We start from the raw sequence: 20358 nt of genomic DNA, 5'->3' as shown, positions 1-20358 counted from the left end.
AACCATGCACCTCTGAGAAGAATCTGGCTTTGCTTTCCCTATACCATCCTGTCAAGTGACTGGACAGCAGTAACGCCACTCCTGAAGCTTCCTTTTCAGCAGGCTGAGCAAACAAATTTCCTGCAGCCCTTTCTTGAATATCATATGTTCAGGCTCCTAACCAGTGCGACCTCTCCCCGGAATTCGCTCCAGTTGGTTAATGTCTTTCTTGTGCTGGCAAACCCCAAACTAGACGCAGTACTCTCAGCGTGGTCTCACAAATGCTGAATAGATGTGGAGATCTCTGGCTATCCTCTTGCTAACAGCAGCCAGGATGTGTTTGGCCTTCTTTGCTACAAGGGCGTGCTGCTACCTCACGTTCAGGCTGTTGTCAGACCCACGTTCCTGCAAAGCTGGATCCTTTCTGTTGTCCCTCAGCCTGACCTGCTCTATGGGTATATTCTGTTACAGGTGGAGGACTTAGAATTTGTCTTTGTTCAGCTTTAGAAGATACCTGTAGCCCCACTGACATCCCTTTGGGCAGCAGCCCTGCTATGGTCTGCAGACTTGGGGTGAACTCAATCTATTGTCCAGGCCATTAATAAAGACACTAAAATGTTCAGGCATTAGTATTGATCCCTGAGGGTTGTCACTGGTAACCAATTGCCACTAACCAGTTGTTGGAACCTGACCAGCCAATTTTCCACTCACTTGTCCAGTTCATATCTCACTGTTTGGGCTTCAAGCATACAGTGGGAGACAGTGTCACAGGCCCTCCTCTGGACTTGCTCCCACAGTTCCATGTCCTTCTTTTGTTGAGGACACCAGAACTGCACACAGTGCTTCAAGTGGGATGTGACAAGAGCACAGTAGAGGGGCAGGATCACCTCCTTCAACATGCTGGTCATGCTCCTTTTGATGCAGTCCAGGATGCGGTTGGTTTTTGGACTGCGAGGGCACACTGAAGCTGGCTCATGTTCAGTTTCTCATAGACCAATAGAATGGACGATGCGTATGCTTTTAGGAAATTGATTTTGAAGAACAATGAGCTCTCCTGATTTCCTTTGCCCTCCAGGGCAGTCTTCCGTGGGTTTATAATGAGAAGGTCCCTGAACAAGCCAAAAAGTGCTTTCCTGGAGAAAATGGCTTGTAATTCCACTTGTCTCTTTTCTCTGAGGATTTTAAACCCCATACTCACATGGTCACTGCCTTCAAAGCTGCCTTTTCTTTGATCTTCACATCCTCAACCAGTTGTCGCTTATGTTTGCGTAACAGGTCTAGCGGTGCCTCTCAAATCACCTGCATTGAGAACGGTCCAGAAATCTCCCCAGATGCTTTTGCCACTTCAGTGAATACTGGGGTGACTGAACTACCCCATCAGTATCAAGGCCTTTAAGTTATGATGACTCTTCCCTGCTGTACCTAATTCAAACCTGTCTCTTTGCAGACAATCTTGCCCTAGTTCCTCAAATAGATTCTATTTCTCCTCAGCAGTTCTTGTTCCTCATCTTATGTTCATAGAAGCCATAGCCCTCTCTGTAGCTTCTGCCAGATCCACTGGATGTGTCATCTCTGCTGAGTCTTTTTCCCCCTCAATGAAGGGATTGAGGAGCACATGGCCTGGGACACCAAACGTTACATCATTATCTTAGAGTACAGTCTCCTGTCTCCGTATCTGGTGCTCTTTTGTTTCCATCCCTTCATCGTCTCTTTGTGACTTGATTCTGCAGTCCATGCTTTGTTTTCCCATTCTGGAAACCCTGAGAATCTTCATGTGCTGTGATCCTGGTCATCTGCTGGTATAGGTGATATGTGTATATCCCTTCTTCTTCAATGTCTTCCTTCTAGTGCTTCTGAACCCACACATTTATACCAGTCTTGGTGTTTCTGTTATACATGTGTATGTGTGCAGACCCAAGCTGGTGTTCCTGCAGTTCATAAAGTCATTGAATGGTTAAGGTTAGAATGGACCTTAAGATCATCTAGTTCCAACCCCCCTGCCATGGGCAGGGTGGATTCAGTCCTGTGAGTTGCAGAAGCAATCTCAAGAATTCTAGCACAACTCTCCAGCAGATGTGTCCACATAGAAATCTGAGGTTGATAATGCCTATTATACTCTCTTTCCTGCTCTCTGTACTAGCATGTGTGCTACTGCAACTTAATCAAGCCATAGCAATTTGTAAAACTTACAAAAAGTGAGAGCCCATGTATTAAATGAACCTGGAAGATGAGCTTCCTTCTCTTATTTAGAGATTTCCCTTTATGTGTTCCAGTAACTTCTAGTGATATTGGCAAAATTGGCTGTCTGGGTAAGTAGGGTGTTCTAGTCCCCAAACATGCTTGTTCTCTTGCAGCACAAAATTGACATAAAGATCACTGAACAAACACAAAATAGATAGCTTGCAGCTTTGTCTTTGGGAATGTAGAATTTTTAAATCTGGTTTTGTATATATTTCTATAATTACAGATCAAACAAAATTCACCTTTTTGTTTGTTTGGGGTTTTTTTTGCTTGGCAGGAAAATGGAACGCAAGGAAATTTTTCCCAATTTAACCTTCCAGACAGTCTTCCTGAAAGTGATACCAGAGCCCAGACAAAGCCATCAGAACTGGAAAGCACCACCATCACTGTCAAACTGCCTATGACAGCTTCAGGTAGAATATAACAGAACTGAGGTGACAGGCTGCCTGCATTGATAAAGAGTACATGTAGTCAGGACACTCAGTGACCAAAGGCCCCATGATAAATGGTCACTGAAATACTGAACAAACTATTTGGAGGACAGGTATACGGATGGTTTCAGGGATTTCCAAAAATCCTACTTTGGGATGTACACAATAGGAGAATGAATAGACTAACAGAAATATATAAATGAGAGAAGTATGCATTATACAAAATAATGTAGATTTGTCTAAGGTTTATGACAGAACATGTAGGTGACAGCACTATTTTGTTACAATGATCAAACACTTTTCCCACTTGCTTGTAGCTGTGACACATTTTCTCTCTGTGGGCTAAATTGCATTTTGGGAGTTCTCAGATCTAGAAAGTTCTGACAGAGTTTATCTGCTTTTAGAAGGAGTCTAGGAATAATAATAAATTAAAAAAAAAAGTAGTGACTTTTTGATTTGAAATGATATAGCATTCCTGCATTAGTGGATTAAGATCTGCCAGTGTTTAACGAAACACCCACATGCACGCCTAAAGAACATGTTTTGTAATGCTACAGTCTGATTATTTATCTAGATTTAAGCGATGCAAGTGGAGGTGTGAGGGTAGCTCAAATGTTTCTAGGCAGAAAGAATCAGAACTAGGGCAACAGCACATTTGGGCCTCACTTGATTCCAAATCTGATGCATCTGAACTTCCTTGACGTCTTCTATCACAAAAACCCCTTTGGTTAAGTAAAGCTTACTGCCATTTCTTAAAATATGATGATCAAACCAATAAAACCTTTTTTTTTTTTCCAATGAATGCTATGAAGCTTCCTGAAGCAGATAGGCAACATACAGGATTTTCAAAAATACCTAGGTAGATAACTTTGCTCAGAATCAAATAATTTTTACCTGAGCTCTTGCTGACAGATGATGAATGCTTTGCTGCTTTGACTGCTTTGGACATAATACTGTAAGTAATAAAAATAAAAAAAAGAAACATAAATTTGTGCAAAATGTCAACATTGTAGAATCATAGAAATGTTGTTCAGAAGGGACCTCTAACAGTCACCTACTCAACCTCCTGCTCAGTGGCATGCTGTACTGTAAAGTATTCCATGGTGAAAGCAATTTGCCACCAGGTTTCAACATTTTATTGATTGTTGGTTTTACATTCTTGTTTTCTGATTTAGAAGCCTTGAAATATTTTAGAAACCATTTAACAGTCTATGAGCAAAAGGAAATTCTCAATTACACGGAGCTATGGTTTCTTGGGCTGGAAGCTAAAAAGATTGAAGGTTTGCCAGAAACCCAGAATAATAATTGTTATGATGATGAGCATGGTTCCTACTTAAAGGTAAGTGGAAAAAGTATGGTATTCATTTTCAGATGGATAAGTTTGTAGTGACTGTATGCCAACTCTTAAGTGATATATGTGAGATAAATGTTGCTTCTAGAAGATATTCACATAGTGAAAACATCAGTACCAATCACTTTAAAGCTTAGAAGAGAATCCTAAAGAGAGGCCCACTTTGCATCTAACTTGGGATTGATTCAAGGTAGGTAGATTAATAAAGCATGCACTTGGTATTTTCTCTGTCACTCTTGTTTAACATAGGCTTAACATGAACTACTTTAAAGCCTGATCTTTGTAATAATATTTGAACCTGAACTGTTTGTTTTCTTTTGAAGGTTTTACATGACCATATTGCATATCGATATGAAGTGTTGGAGGTCATTGGGAAAGGGTCATTTGGGCAGGTGGCTAAATGCTTGGATCATAAAACCAATGAATTAGTGGCATTGAAGATAATAAGGAATAAGAAAAGGTGAGACATCTGCTGACTTTAAACGAGTATATTCAACTCTTTGTTATATAGGCTGTGACAATCTGGGATAATGTGAACAAGGCAAAATGAAACCCCCTCTACATCAGATCAGCCCTGCATGACTGAGAGCTGAGAGCCTACGTTTCCCCCAGGACTCAAAACCCACAGGAATATGCTGGGATGCTCCAATCACTCATTTTAACACAAAATGTTCTACACTATGGTCCTAAACAAGCTCTTCTTATTATGTGATTGGTTACAAATTTTCAGTTGAGTCCAGCTTGAACCAGAGTCAATGAAGCAAATGGGAATGAAGCATCAGAGTTTTAGCTGTTTAGTTTTCACCATCAGTGAACACTAAATGTAAGGGTGCTCTTCAAAACTATCTTACTGTGATAGGCGTGAAATATGGCCTTGTTCAAGTAAATGGAAGCATTCCTATGGACTTCGAAAGCACTAGGATTTTACTCTGGATGCTAATTTGAAACTTTTTCATTAGAACATTTTTTCAGACAAGTCAAAAATAACTACTCTTAAATGTTATGTAAGGCCAGTATATTTAGACAAGGAAACCAGCACAATGAATCAAAGTTACAGCAGTTAACGGGTGAATGGTAAATTTTTAATCATTGTCTGACATGTGGAGTTTACAGAAAGATCATAGTGTTCGTAGCATTTGTATTTCTACAAATGCTTGACTAAGTTAATGTTATCATTTCTATGTCATGTGATATTTCAGATTTCACAGCCAGGCTTTGGTAGAAGTGAAGATCCTTGATGCTCTCCTGAAGAAGGACAAAGATGACACTCACAATATCATCCACATGAAGGAATACTTCTACTTTCGTAATCACTTCTGTATTTCCTTCGAACTGCTGGGGTAAAGTATACTTTCCTTTACACAAATCTTAGGGAGCATTGTAGACCTTCTGCCTTACAAGCATTAATTTTTATGTCTTCTTCAGAAGAATTTCAGCTGTTAATGTTACAAGAAAGGAATACTGTCTAAATACAGACTGCATAACTGAGCCTTTGTTCACCAAAGGTGAACAAGAAAAAGCTCCATTCACAGGCTTCAGACAGATAATGACATGATCCATCCCTTATTTTTTTGTGCTGTATATTAAAGTCTTCGTCCCTGAAAGACCTATGGGGAAAAGAGTAAAATAATTAATGCAGGACTGTTAAACCTCAGGGTATATAAATACAGATAATATTAAATAATTTAAAAATATAGCTTTTTCCTGCTTTCTATGAACCTGTGCTGCAGGACACATCTTAGGAGAAATTTTGGAGAAATTTTAGAGAAGTAAGATCATTTTATTCACCAGCACCCTTATAATCAGGGCATCAATTTGGAATCATGGAGGTTACTCACAGTTCCCCATCCCTTAAATTGAAGCCCCCATTGCTGCACATGTTACAGTCCTTGCTGAATATTCATTATTGTATGGAAGACTTAATCTCAAAGAGACATAAATTCACTGTGTTGCTGCTTGTCAGTCTGTCACTCACAGACACAAGAGTTGACTCCTTACCTCCACAGAAGACACAGACCACTCTTTTCAGAAAGCTACTATGGAAACTCATAGCAAAACGTTCATGGGGTAGCTGGAGACCAGCCCTACTGTGGTGTCACTGGAGTCATGGGGTCCTGGGCTGTAAGAAGCTGGGGGTAACCTCAGGCTACTAGGGAGAGTCATCAGGGCTGCTGGTGCTCCGAGTGCCTGGGTAGCATTCCCATGTTGCAACATCACTTAATGACCTACTGGAAGGAGCTAAGATACAATGGTCACAGGAGAGATATAAAAACCTAACAAGGCCTGACTTCACAGGGGTATTTATCTAGAAGTATTTACTGCTGATTAAAGACTCTTTAGGTGAAAAGGATTTATGCAAACTGCCAAAGCAAAGAGAAATGAGAGCAAAAGGAGACTGAAGAAAATTAATTTCTCTCAGTTCCTGAATGGTAGTTGTTCAATGATAGTGAAAATCAGCACAGCTGCATAACATAGCACTGAGTTTAGCAAGCAAGCAAGGCACTGACATTATGCCTTTAGATCTGGAGGATCAGGGAGATTTCTGGGCATATTACATGCAGAACAGCATTCTCAAGGAGAAAAAGAGCTAAGTTATTTTCTTCTGCTTGAGTCCTTCCTCATGTAGGAAGAGAGGCTAAATACTCTCTTGATGCACTGTAAGCAATCATGCCTTTAAAAATAAGTTCCCTAATCTCTTTTCTGCTTTCTGTCTTCTTCCACCCCCACAACCCCCGCAGAATAAATTTGTATGAGTTGATCAAAAAGAACAATTTCCAAGGTTTCAGTTTGTCTTTAATTCGACACTTCACTCAGTGTGTGCTGAGATGTTTACAAGTGCTCTACCAGGAAAGAATCATTCACTGTGATCTGAAGCCTGTAAGTACAGTTCTTTCATAACCTGTTATTCTGCACAGAATACGTTAGCTTCAATTTATTTTTTATTGACTGGGAGGGAACTCTCAGAAGAATCTTTAAAACCCAGTAGGCTATTTGTACTGAAGCTGTAGTTTATTCCAGGCTGTGTTACTGCTAGACCCAAGTAATTCTTTCCATTGATTCAGTTCATTCACTGCAATTATTATACGAGTTCAGCTGGTTGCCAAAATGCATGAAGATATGAATCAAATTCAGGTAATAACATTTTGCTTAAAGAAAGGAAAGAGTACTTGTGGAACTAAGTATTTCAAGATAAGGGACATTATAATTCAAGGAGATATGGAGATGATATTCAAAAGGCATCTATTTCAGGTTCTTCTGTTAAGTCTATTTAATTTTATATAAGTAACTGTAAATTAAGCAGCCTAGTAGATGGCAAAGGAATTCTACAGTACAAAGTTTAGGGTACTCACCTATTTCTGGAGGAACATCTGTGAGCCAAGTCCTGCTGCTATATCTGCTAAGCATTCATGCTAGGTGAAAAATTTTCATTTTCCTTAATCCCCAGTATTAGATTTTTCAAATTTTCTGAGATTTTCTGAGTATTGTAATTCTATTTTAATTTCATGTGAATGTTTCTCTTGATTTATTTACAAAACTGCAAATGAACCAGTAAATCAATAAATTAATCAGCTCTCAAGTAAAAATGAGAAGGATGAAATTCTGCTCTCACTTTGCTTAATGTATGTTGACACAGAATTCTGAAGAGTCACATACTGTCTGTACTCATTGTCTTGACAACATCTTTGCCAGATCAATTTGCAGTGAGAAGTGAGACTTGCAAATAGCTAAAATATCTTAATCAGAAACAATTAGCCCAACGGGAAATCTGTTTTCAGGAAGCCACTGACAAGGAATGAGGTTGGCAATATCAATGAGTGTATTTAAATAGAGTAATATATTAGTGAACATCTAATGAGTTTGCTAAAAGACAATTTTGTTCTCATTCTACAATTGTACAGTTTTGTGAATTTATGTGTTTGAAACTCACATCTGTTACTCCATCTGCCTCCTCTGATATTTCTAAATGTAATGTAGCGTATGAAGTTTCTCTGGACTTAATGCTAGGTAACCACTGCCCCAGAACCTGGTCTTGCAGTTAATCAGCTCCCTTGCATTGTGAGACATTTAGTATTAGAGACAGAGTTCTACCATGAGCATGAAGGGCAGAGGGAGGATGCTTCTTCCCTTAATAAGACCAAGAGCACTTTGGTAGTGGAAGTCAGTACTTGCCTTGAGTTTCATAGTAGCAGCTTCTCCCTCTTGTCACACAAAGTATTTCCTAATGAGCCTACTAATTAGCTAAGAAACTACTTTCTCATTATTTGTCATCAACCTGGGAACTGCTCAGCACTTCAAAGCTTTGACATATAATAACTTTAAAACTGGTTGATAAAGGCAGTCATCTCTCCACTGAGAAATGGAAAGAAACCAAAGAAAACCCTTGATTTAGGTAGATTTTTAATGAGGATAAAAGTCAGCTATGCATAAGAGAGCTAATAGGCTATGTTTACTCATTGGTGCAATTATTCCTGAGCTAGCTGTTTAAGAATCACTTCTCAAGCTGGAATTGTAGGGAATTGCAGGCACACAGTGCTGTACCCATCTGCACCCAGCTAATAATCCATAAGACCCTACCATTTCCATCCATCACTTCCTGGGGATCCCAGAGAGCCTTTCTCAGTGGGATCACACCATTGTGAGATGGAGAGTGGTATGCTTAAAGACAGTCTGGAGAAAACTGAAAGCAGTGGATGGAAAAACCGTGAAGCACTGCTTATTCATGGGACAGGGGCTTTCTGTGGTTACAAAAGGATGGTTCTGGTTAATATAGCACAGCATACAACCAGATGCAGTTTGCCTTTTACTAGGTTAACAAATAATGAGGTTTGTGGAGCTCACTCTACTCACACAGCAAGCATTCTTGCCAGCTGGTACCTTGATGACACCACACACTGCACAGTGCAGTGGCTTGGATTGTATGATGTCCTCGTCTAGCTAACCTTCAAACTGGATAACTCCACAAATCTTGCCTCTTTGGTTCATTTCACATTATTGGATGCTTACTCATGTTACCAAATACATTCCCAAGGAAGTTCTAGTTTGAAGCTTTCATTATGCAGATAAGTGTAAGCCCGATGTGTTATGCATTGATTACTTTCCAAAGTGTTAATTAATCTAATGTGGTGTTAAAACCCCTTTTTCCCTGTGATTCTTTTTTCTCTTTAGGAGAACATACTATTATACCACAAAGGCCAAGGCTCAGTTAAAGTTATTGATTTTGGATCAAGCTGCTATGAACACCAAAGAGGTTTGCAGAAAAGTCAAGTTGATGTAATTTTCTTAATAAGCTTTCTTAATTTTGAATAATGTGAAAACTACTTCTTTGCTTGAGCACATATAGTGACCTATGTCCTTAGAATCTGATGAACTATTCAGCTACTGGTAGTAGAACAAATACTAGTTGGAGACAAATATTCTATTGCCATGCTTTTTCTTCATCCCAAGCCTGATGACTTGGGATCCTCTATACCTGTTGAAATCAGAATTTCATTTTGCAAGAGTGACTAGCTCTTGCTAATAGGCATACGAGTATAATCTCAATACTTCACTTAGCAAGGAATTTATCAGGTGCAGAGAGCCTTTCTCAGTGGGATGGTTACGTTATAATTGGTACTTTTTGGATTCATACAATGGGAGGAATGGAAACTATGGTTTTAGTCCAGAAAATCTAAATTTGGTTGTTTGTTGTTTTTTTGTTGGTTTTTTTTAATCAAAGATTTAAGTAGACTGTGCAAGAGGTCACAAAAACCAAATTAGTAGAAGAGAAATGAATGCATAAAAATTCACCTAATAATAAATCTTAGTAGACATATTGTAAAGCAAGAATGATATCATCATCAGGAATGCAAATATTATCTGTTAAAAAAAAACCACAACAAACACAACAATGAAACCCAAAACCCAAGAAAGAAATCTGCACTGCATTTCATTAACTTAGAAAAACAAAACTAGTCTTGTATGGCTCATATTTTTCCTATGAATGATGGATATTTAAGATGATTTAAACTTTTTCAGCTATATTTTGGGATTCAGACCACTAGATTCAGACCACTTGCATCCCAGTTTTGTAGGAGTGTGTAATCATTTTAAGTTTGCCCATATTTGAGTAGAAGGTAATCTGAGATGCAGCCTGAAATATTTGGGTAGGCTGACAAACTGAAATGTAAAACAAGTGAAAGGAAAGATGGAGCATGACTGAGGAGAGGAGACAGTCAGCTGAAAAGAGAATTGGTTCAACCCTCAAAGTGGTATAGGCTTAGAGAGTGGAAAGCAAAAAGTCAGCGATTTCTTTGGAATGGCAAAAATCAGACAACAGTTGTGCAGTTGGTCAGATGCACAAGGGTGGATTGCCACTATGGAACTCTCTGACTGTACAGATTTGGAGGAATCACATATCATGCAGCACTTACTTTCAGGATGCTTTCCTTCCAGAAAGATGGAATGTGGGATGCAAAGAAGTGCATAAATACAAAGTGATGATCAGAGAGGTAGGAATAAGAAAATAACAGAAAATAACACAGTAAGTGTGTTTAGTTGTCTGAATGACAAGAGATAAAATAATTAGACCTCCCACTATGATGAGTCCTAATTTTGGAATGAGATCTTTTGACATCTGCTCTGGGACGGTAATGCATTAATAGAGAAATCAGAAGGCAGTAGAAGTTCCTTAGGTGTCAGTGAAACCAGTATTTCCTACAGTGCAAGCCTGTAATAATGAAGAACTGTTGGTTGATGGAAGGCAAAGACCTCCAGATAGGAAAATGAACATGGAGTAAGTTGAATCAGCACTAGTAGAATAATTTCCTTCAGTGAAATTGGTTGAACAATTTCCAGATAGAATAGTGGAAAGTATATTACCCACTGATTTTAGGATGGGATTAGAAAAGGTTTTTAGAGCCTGTGTGAGCAACCCCTTAATGTTATCTAATGGGTAGAGGAGATTTATGATGCCTGAACATGTATTTCACTTTTCTGTGAAGTCTGGAATTTACGTTTCTGTCCCAGTTACGATATTTTGCTTCTTGTCTAATTTTCTGTTTTGATATAGTGTACACCTATGTTCAGAGCCGGTTTTATCGCTCACCTGAAGTGATTCTTGGTCATCCTTATGCTATGGCTGTTGATATGTGGAGTTTAGGCTGTATTATAGCTGAGCTTTACACAGGCTATCCACTGTTTCCAGGGGAAAATGAAGTTGACCAACTTGCCTGCATCATGGAGGTAACTTTTGGGATTATCTTTCTAATTGTATATTCACCCAATAAACTACATTGCCAGAAACAAAGAAATCTCAAGAGATAATGAAATATAATTGGCTATAGGCTGACCATTTAGAGGGAGTTTTATTACAGAGACAAAGAGCCCTTTGAGATGATGGGTTTTAAGGCAAAACTGTTATTTCCATTCCATGTGCCAAACACCACTTTGCACACTCACTGTTTTGCTTTTGAAGGAAACATATTCTATTCTGGTCAGAATTTGTATGGAGAAGTTAGAACAGAAGAAGTGTATATAAAGGGAAGAAAAAGCAATCAAAATGATAATTTCTCTCTTAGAAATCTGTGTCAATTGCATCAGATCTCTTTAGTCCAGACTCCTGCTGAGAAAGAGATTTTTGCTAACATTTAAGTAGTCAGCTGTAGCGTTGTCTAGAGATCTTGAAAACCTTGAAGTCTTGAGTAGAAACCCACTGGGTGGCCTACTCAAGTGCTGCTTTACTCTCGTGGCGAAAAAGTTTTTCCTAATAGTCACCCTGCGCTTCTCAAGCCGCAGTTTGTGGATGCTGCCCCTTCTTATACTGTCTGTACATATCAAGGGGTTTGGCACTATCATCTTAATGTTTTTCAAAGAGTTTTAGGAATGTGCTGTGACATCTCCAACCTCAGATCACTTACCCAGTGCAAATCTTAGAATAGGTGCAAAACTGAAAGCAAGTTGCTTAGTTACTCCACACCAATCACTAAAATGCAACCTGATACTGAACTCAGCCCCGAGTTCTGATCCTTGCCATGTTAATTTGTGCAAGACTTTTAAAAGACAGCATCTCTCCATGTTACCTTCTACAACTGCTGTCATTAACAGATATGTGGTAGTGAAGATTCCGGTATCATCCTTTATAAGATCACATTTTCTGTGTGCAGGCAGCTTTAGGGAATCCCTTAACTCCTTCCACAGTAAGTGGCACAAGATGAAATGGTTTGCAGACATTTCACAGTAAATTGTGGCATTCGACTTCCTTTCAAATGGAGAGTGAAATACCACCTCTCTCCTGATGCTTAGTATGTTTAACATACTTGTTAGGTGTGTTAATGACATGAGGAGTAACTTCATGAATTCATTTTCTGTGTTGAAGGTATTGGGTCTTCCACCAGCTGATTTTATCCAGGCTGCATCAAGGAAGCGAACATTCTTTGGTAACTGCTTCTGATTGTCGTTGTCGACTCCTCCCCGCTAGTTAATCACTAGTTAGTAGCACTGGTAAAGAGCAGAGCCAGATAACCTTAGCTAATTCTTATCTAACAAAACTTTTTTCAGGGACAGGTACTGGGGAGAAGCAAAAGGGTAACATGAAGTTTACAAGTGAACCTGCCGCTTTCCTCTTCATGTCTTATGGGCCTTTCATTGCCAAAGTGACAGGGAAGGAGTTGAGAAATCCATTCCACTGTTACTGCTTAAAAATACTGCTCAAAGGAACACAGCGAGCTTTGGGAACTGATACACGTTGAGTTCATTCCTTTATGTATAATTTGGGTTTGGAAATCACACAAACCCAAAAAACCACAGCATAGGATTCAGTCTGTAGGATGTGTACAATATTGTTTGCCACAATGCTGGCAGACTATCAGTCCAGCAGGGCAAAACCAGAGTTAGTGGGATGGATATGGGCACTGGTTTTGCAGCTCTTAAATATTTGGTGAGGATGTATGTCATTTTTTTTTGAGCTTTTTTTTTTTTTTTTTTTAAGATTCCAAAGGTTTTCCTAAATCCATAACTAACAGCAAGGGGAAAAAAAGATGCCCAGACTCCAAGGATCTAAGCACAGTACTGAAAACCAATGATGCTGGTTTCTTGGACTTTCTGCAAGGATGTCTGAGGTGAGTTCATAGTTTTGACTTACATGCAGCAGGCTAGTTCTGACTTTGCTTTCATTCTATTGTTCATTTAAAACCTTTGTACCTGTTGGGGTTTTTCTTGGTAGGGTGTTTTTTGATTTGGTTTGGTTGCTTTGGTTTTGTTTTCCATGGTAGCATTTGCATAACAGTATTATTCATAGCTTACTCCAGAGAGAAATCATTGCACAGAAAGCCTATATGGGATTGGTCTAACGTACAGAAGAAAGCTGACATCATCCTGTCTAAAAGCAGATCTTCTGATGCTGAACAGTAAACTCCAAAAGCAATGTTTTTTACTCATTGAGAACTTTTACAGTTAAACCTTTCTGTTTTATCAGAAAAGGTTCATTCAGATAACATAGATAATGGTAATGCACTGTCTCAAGGCAGTGTGCATATGGAGATCAAGGTTTGGTTTTGTATTTAAATCTAACTCCTGCTCCTACTAGAAAAAGTCTTCTTGTTTCCTCCAGCAGAAGTTATACTTGGAGCTGACATAGGTGGCTTGAATGCCTTTATGGAATTTTCTGTGCTAGGGCTTGGAAATGGCAATCAGGTGTTATACTGTAGTATATGAATGAAAACAGTTCTCCTTCTTTGAATATGTGCTTACAAAGATCTTGCTCTGCATGCACATTCCCTCAGATGAGGTTAGACTCTTTTTAGTTCCACTACACCATATGCCTCACCTTTAGCAGAGGATTTTATTCAGCCATGTCTCCAACCCAGAATCAATGGTATTGATTGCTTTCTCTTGATTATGGTAGTTAGTGTGGAGAATTACTTAGCATAGTTAGCACAGTGTTACCTTGTAGTTTGTATGCTGATTTAAGACCTTTTTCTCCTCCTCATAGTTACAGTTATTTTTCATTGATAGCAGTGGCATTTCACATTTCAAGAACTAGCTGATAAACTGTATTTTTCTATTCTCTTGTTTGGAATGGATTTTTATAAGTCACTGGAGCTCAGAGTGTGAAAAGAGTCTAGTATGTCTCAGAACCTATCATCTCTAGGATAAACTGTTGACTTTAGTCAAGGATTTTGCTACTGAATACCTAGTATGACAAGTGGTCCGCAGCTTTTTTCTTAAAGGAAATTGATGATTTGCACATTTTTGTATGTTGCTAAATGCAAACTGCATGTAACTGTTAACAGCCTTCAGACAAGGTAGAAATTCTCTATACAGAAACTTTTTACCTAGTATCACAGAATAATTTAGCTTGGAAGGGACCTCTGGAAATCATCTAGCCCACCCTGCCACTCAAAACAGAGCAAACTTGGAACAGGTTTCTCAGGACCTTGTCTGGTCAGGTTCTAAGTATCTCCAAGGAGGAAGATCCACAGCCTCTTGGGCAACTTGTTCCAAAACTGAACCTCACTCATGGTGAGAGTGTCAGTGGCAAAGTGCCTATGTGTTTGAGTGGGGGAAGAGAGACATGATTTAGTCACCAGCATGTCATCTGTTATCACAAAATAAATGGGACTTTTCAATAAATGAAGTACTGTGGGAGAAGCTCAAACATTATCATGTTTATTTTCCAAGGCGGTCATGTTACTAAAGCATTTTACAGGGTGGGACTCCACAGACCCTGCTGATATGAGGTGCTGTTTTACTAATAGGTCTTTTTGCTTGGGAGATGGTTACTAATGGGGTTTTACTCATCCATCAAACTAAGAGACTGACCATGCAGGAACAAACTTTTGTCTGGTTGCCTTAAATACTAACCTCTTGCACAGGTGCACAAAGGCTTTCGGGATGAGCTTGGATCCTAACTTTTATTCTGTGGTGGCAGCAGAAGCTGGCCTCATAACTTTTCCAGTGTTATGCAAGACTAGTATTTTTTGTCATTTTTAGCACTGACTGTAGGTTTCTTTCTAGCAGTTCAGTAGTACTTTAACAAAGAAATCCATATGGTTACATGATAAAAAGAAAATCAACCCTCTCTGTTTCACAAAGAGATTGCTTGTAATGTTCTCATTTTGCTAGATTTGAATGAATCATTGATCCATTTTGTTTTGCTGGCTGAATCATAACATTTAGGAAATAGTTTCTGTGAATCAGAAAAAAACTCAACCTTGTGAACAAGTATCTCCAAGTCGCACATTAAAAATGGTATGTGTTGGGATTGTTTAAATTTTCAAAGGAATGAAGTATGGTTTGAAAAGAAAACTCTTTTGGAGACAAAAAGAATTGAACTCTTTTGTCTTTTTTGTTTGCAAATCTGTGTCTGTCCAAAGCAGCTTGATACATTTGCCATAACTTCACAGATAGTTTTGTTCAACTTGTATATAACTGTTTTGCAGATGAAAACATCAAACAAACAAACAAAAAATCATTCAGCTTTTGTGAGGACAAGAATCTGTTTGTTTTCCTACATTATTTCTGTACAGTTCTGGACAGCACTAAGATGAGACAAATCAGAATGTAACGGTCTGCAACTGATACAGAGATTTGTAAAAGAAGTATTAGGACTGACAGTAACACAGTAAGAATGGAAAAGTAAATGTGTTTGAGCACTGGAAAAAAACAGCAGAAAAGGGGTTGAAAGAATGGTATGTACTGGTAATGAAGGCCATTGCTCCTGAAGTAAAACTGGGGAGCATGTTGTCTGTCACAGCCAGGAAGCCTGCACTCTGGTGAGACCACAGCACAGTGACAAATGTCAAAGCTCACAGCCACTGCATGGCGACAAGGCTGCAGATTGATTATCACATATGCTGTTCATTTTCATTTGCCCGTTAGCCTGAAAGGAAAACAAATATATGTTCCAAAAGGAAAAATAGATCATGAGTAGCTACCCTGCCTAACATTTATGGAGACCGAAGTTAGCAAGGCTCTGATCTGAAGGAACATGCCCAATGACTTGTGATGATGGCTCAGTAGCTGACAGCACTTGTCCTCTGTGTGACGCACAAGTGCCCTTGTCCAAAACACTTGGTACTTGTGAGTATGGGGGTGTGAGAGCTGAGTAAATGAAAACTGTGAAAACATGAAGTCAATGTAGAGATTTTGCAAAATAAAACAAAACCAAACAACACCTTTAATTTCCATAATAAGATCTCACGTGAGTTTTGTTACACTAAGTCTCTAGAGTAGTTTCAGTGCAGCTAAATTAGGGAAGACGTATCTTCTAGTGAGTTATCCCATGTCTCATTTATGTTGTCTTTCTTGGAGTTTGCATTGACAGAATGTGAAAACCATGAAACAAATATTCAGTAGGGTCTCTACCCTATTAACACCTTGAACTGTGTATTAAAAATGATTTGATGCTGCAGAAAGGTTGATCAGCAAAGCACACAGTGCTGGAGAAAATAAAAAGTTTTGAAGGATGGAAGAGATCACATACGATTTTTCTTAGTTTTCAGCTAAAAATCTGTTTCAGAAATATTCTCATGACCGGACTTTCAGAAGATAATACTGAATCTTTTGGCTTAAATTAATTTTCTGTCATAAATAGTTCAATAATTATTTGTCTACCACGGATTTAAGGTGGGAACCTGCCCTGCGCATGACTCCCGATGAAGCAATGAAGCATGCGTGGATCCAGGAACCAAAAATATACAGAGCAAAACAGAATTCAAGAGTGCTGAGTGATGTCTCTTTCCCTACACTGGAAAAGAAAAAAGAGAATATTCGTAAGCATGTGCTACCTGGAGAACTAAGTGCATTTATATCAGTGTTTGGTATTTCTTTAAATGTGAAGTAAGGTGAGGTGATAGTACACAGTGTGCAGATAATGGATGGTCACTGGAATGTGGTGGTTAGAGCCACTCTTTCTCACTTCTGTAGAAATGCATTACTTACGTTTTATAGCAGCTGCCAGCAAGGAGTCTGGCAGTCCCAAAGATTTACATAGAAAGATCTCCTCCCTGCTGACAGCAAAATAACAATGGTATCTGACACCCCACTATAATGCACTTCACTTTCAGAGGAAAAGAATGCACCAGTGCTAGTTGTAAGACCCAGAGAAAATTTTCAACTGTTTTTTCTTTTGTGAATTTGTGACAGTCGTGTTTACCTGCTGCTAAGAGCCTGCAGTCTTACCTTATCACTGTATTTATTTCCTATTACAGAAAATATCTGGAAAGAGATGGCTGACAAAGTGGAAACTGAAGTGGAAAGTGAACTGGCTGAAAGACTGACTCCTACTGTGCCCTCTGCAGGCACAATAGAAAATGATTTGCAGAACACAAGGAAACATGTTCTTCCAGAGAAACATTTGGAAACGCAAACGGAAAAGCCTGTAAACAGTAATCAAGTAGAACACAGTGGTGAAACAGTTCTTCCAAAACATTCTCTTTTTTTCCCACCGATTAAGTAATACACTGCACAAGTGATGATTAGTTCAGTTGCATACCTGTTATATTTTGTAGGTATTATTTGTACTCAGGAATATAAGCTGTATCTGTCTGTACATGGGCTGTGCACATTGTAAGTATATTTAATGTTCATTTTACCCTCAAATAGTCCAGGCAAGCAAAATGGAATTTGAAAACCATTTCTTTTTCTTATCTATATCCTTGTAATCCGAGATTCTTCACAACCAGCAGCAATAAAATGGAGACTGTAGAGGTGGAGAGTGGCTTATTCTTGATGTTATAATAGACTTCTGAATTTTAGGTTTCCTGGATCTAAATGAAAGAATGCATTGCCTGAACAATCTGAATCCTTTCACTTACTTCAGCATAAATCAGCAATAATTCATGGATAGGATTACTGGATTTACTTCTATATTAAAAAAAAAAAAGAAGAAGATAAATCAAACACAGCATCTTCACTTTCCTCCTCTATCTCCTTCTTCTTTATAGTGAAGCACTAGATGGAAACTGCTGTCACACCTTCTTAGCAGAAGAAGCATTTAGAAATGCAAATTATGTTCTTTAGCTCTTTAGCAGCAGCAAAGAAGAGTGGTATTCTGGGCCCGCTGCTGCAGAGACTCCACTCAGTATTCATAGCAACAAGAAGGATGGATTAAAGCAAGCTGTTTTGATTCAGGAAAATTGTCTTCCATGGGAAATTTAACTTAACTCTGAAAAAAAAACCCAGATTTGTATGACTTCTGTGTTTTATATGTTTAATTAGTTTAAACATTTAACTCTGTCTTTTCACTGCATTTGTAAAGCATCCATCTCACTGTGACACATTTTACTGTGGCTCATGGATGGTATCGCAGTTTAAAAGGAAATAATGAGGAAATTGTTCTATGAAACGCAGCTGCTACTGTAGCAGTAATATTGCAGTAGTCCCAAGAGAAACAAGCGTTCGTAGGTGTTAAGTCACCATAACAGCAAACTCCACAGGCTCTTTGTGCAAAAGGAAAGCCCAAAGGATATGAAAATGGTCCTCATACAGTTCTAATGTAACAGTGAGTAAACAAGCCATCTGACAGGGTACAGAGGTGACAGCACAACAAAAGGCCTATAGCAAGTGTGTTCTCCTACTGAATAGAAAGTTGACGGTAACAGTAGCCTCAGAAAATATGGGCTGCACAATGCATCACAAGAATTCTCTTGGCTTCAGGCAAATCCTGGAACTCATGAAGAAACACCTGGAAGATGAGTGACCCAAGGAGGGCAGTGGACCATTACTGAGTGTAATTGAGTAGTCAATTATAAGGGTATTTTGGCAGACAAATATCACCCTACTGTGATGCAGACACTACTGACAAGCAGGACAACTTGTAACACCAGAATTGTCTGTATCTCTGGCTTCAGAGAGACTCCTTTGAAGCTGAGAGACTATAAAATGCTCCCATTCATCACCAGAATGATGTACTGGGAGAAGTGAGTTCTCTCTTGTGGTGGCATTTAGGTGATGGAACAGAATACCCAGGGTGAGTGAGCATCTTGTAGAACGTGGGCCAAGCCCTTCTCATACTTCTCAGAGAATTCCCACCCCACGTCAGAGCTGAATGAAAGAGTCAAACTCATCAGTTTTAATGAATATTCAGATAGGTTTTTGCAGATATTTAGAAAATACTTTGACTCTTTGTTACAAGTCACAGAAAAGATAAGAAGCAAAGGATTTATGCTTAAGTGCAAGGGTTCGATGTGGACTAAGAACAGCAAAAATACTTATCCTGATACCACATAATATAAAAAGCCATATTCTTATACCCTTGCAACTATAATTTGTACTGTTTTGATTCAGTTGCTGCTCATTCTTCTTCTCTGTTGTGGTACCTTCACTTGACTGCTTAGACTGCTCCAAGTTAAAATACCTGTCTTAGAATTAGGCATTTGTGTATTTGTCTGCTGTACTTCAGAGGCAAAGTTTGGGGTTGATTATACCAGGTTGTTATTGATAGTATTGCCTAGTCTTAATGAAGCTCTAAACCTCATTTGGTGTATGGGCTTGTGTGCTGCAGCCACATTTTCTTCACAGTTAATAAATTTCAATAGCTTTTTGTAGTAAGCAGCATCATATTACTCCTCATGGCATATGCTGATGGGTTTTTCAAGGCATTCAATGTTGAGGGAAAAGTGACAAAGCCACCTGAGACCACAGTTCAGTTAGATTATCCTTCTATTCACAGAAGACAGACAGATGGCATTTTACTGTAGCTGACTGCCATGTTTTTCCTGTCTTCTCCTCCTTTCTGACCTGCTGGGTTTTTTTTAGGTTCTTCAGCCTCCACAGCGATTTCTGTCTTCAAAATCTTTCCTAATAAGGGTTCTCTCAGATAAGTGTTGACTTTTTTTTCGGATATGACAGGAATAAATTGAAATTACTTAGCAGAAAGACCTATCCCTCAGATGTCATCACTGCTTTCACATTCCTCTGCAGAAACAAGGAGATCTATCAGAACAGGTAGCATGTTCATCTATGTGCTGTAGACAACAGCCTTCGAAGAAGGTTGAGAAGAATCCTTTGAGAAGTTGCTGGAACCAGTACTATTGCAACAGCGGGTATTTACAGGACGTGAGACACAAATCTTTAGGAAATAAAGCTGTGCAAACACAAAGCCTCATTGAACAAGCTGTTATACCTCTTCTGTTTTTGAAACCTCATTAAGAAAACTTTGTCTTTAAAAAAATAATGATAGAACGTACTCCTAACCCTGCTGTCTTTCTGGATCTGAATTAACTTTGCAATAATTGTATGTCACCACCCTCGCTAAGAGGCTGCCTTAAGTACAATTGCTGTGAGTCAAATACACAGTCACTGCCAGAGCCCAGACAAGACCATGGGGATCTTAACTCTTCTTATATGCACTAACAGCTATTTTAGATGGCCTATTGA

General features: G+C 38.9%; 1 protein-coding gene across 2 annotated transcripts in view; it reads left to right on the top strand.

The window, feature by feature from the left end:
* The window catches only part of DYRK4 (dual specificity tyrosine phosphorylation regulated kinase 4), a 28746-nt gene extending 11061 nt beyond the window's left edge, over positions 1 to 17685 (top strand). For both annotated transcript variants that reach the window (XM_057425934.1, XM_057425944.1), the window contains exons 4-14: positions 2498 to 2633; positions 3827 to 3990; positions 4326 to 4462; positions 5202 to 5342; positions 6741 to 6879; positions 9169 to 9250; positions 11051 to 11223; positions 12356 to 12416; positions 12968 to 13097; positions 16606 to 16751; positions 17190 to 17685. In XM_057425934.1, the coding sequence (XP_057281917.1) occupies positions 2498 to 2633; positions 3827 to 3990; positions 4326 to 4462; positions 5202 to 5342; positions 6741 to 6879; positions 9169 to 9250; positions 11051 to 11223; positions 12356 to 12416; positions 12968 to 13097; positions 16606 to 16751; positions 17190 to 17437 (1557 nt within the window). In that variant the 3' untranslated portion in view covers positions 17438 to 17685. The remainder of the gene's footprint in view (positions 1 to 2497; positions 2634 to 3826; positions 3991 to 4325; positions 4463 to 5201; positions 5343 to 6740; positions 6880 to 9168; positions 9251 to 11050; positions 11224 to 12355; positions 12417 to 12967; positions 13098 to 16605; positions 16752 to 17189) is intronic.
* The last annotated feature ends 2673 nt before the right edge of the window (positions 17686 to 20358 follow it).

This window comes from Pezoporus wallicus, unplaced genomic scaffold (genome assembly GCF_028554395.1).
Source record: "Pezoporus wallicus isolate ANWC-B61680 ecotype Strahan unplaced genomic scaffold, APGP_CSIRO_Pwel_v1 scaffold_3294, whole genome shotgun sequence".
Lineage (NCBI taxonomy): Eukaryota > Metazoa > Chordata > Aves > Psittaciformes > Psittacidae > Pezoporus > Pezoporus wallicus.
This window is presented reverse-complemented; position numbering and strand designations above follow the sequence as displayed.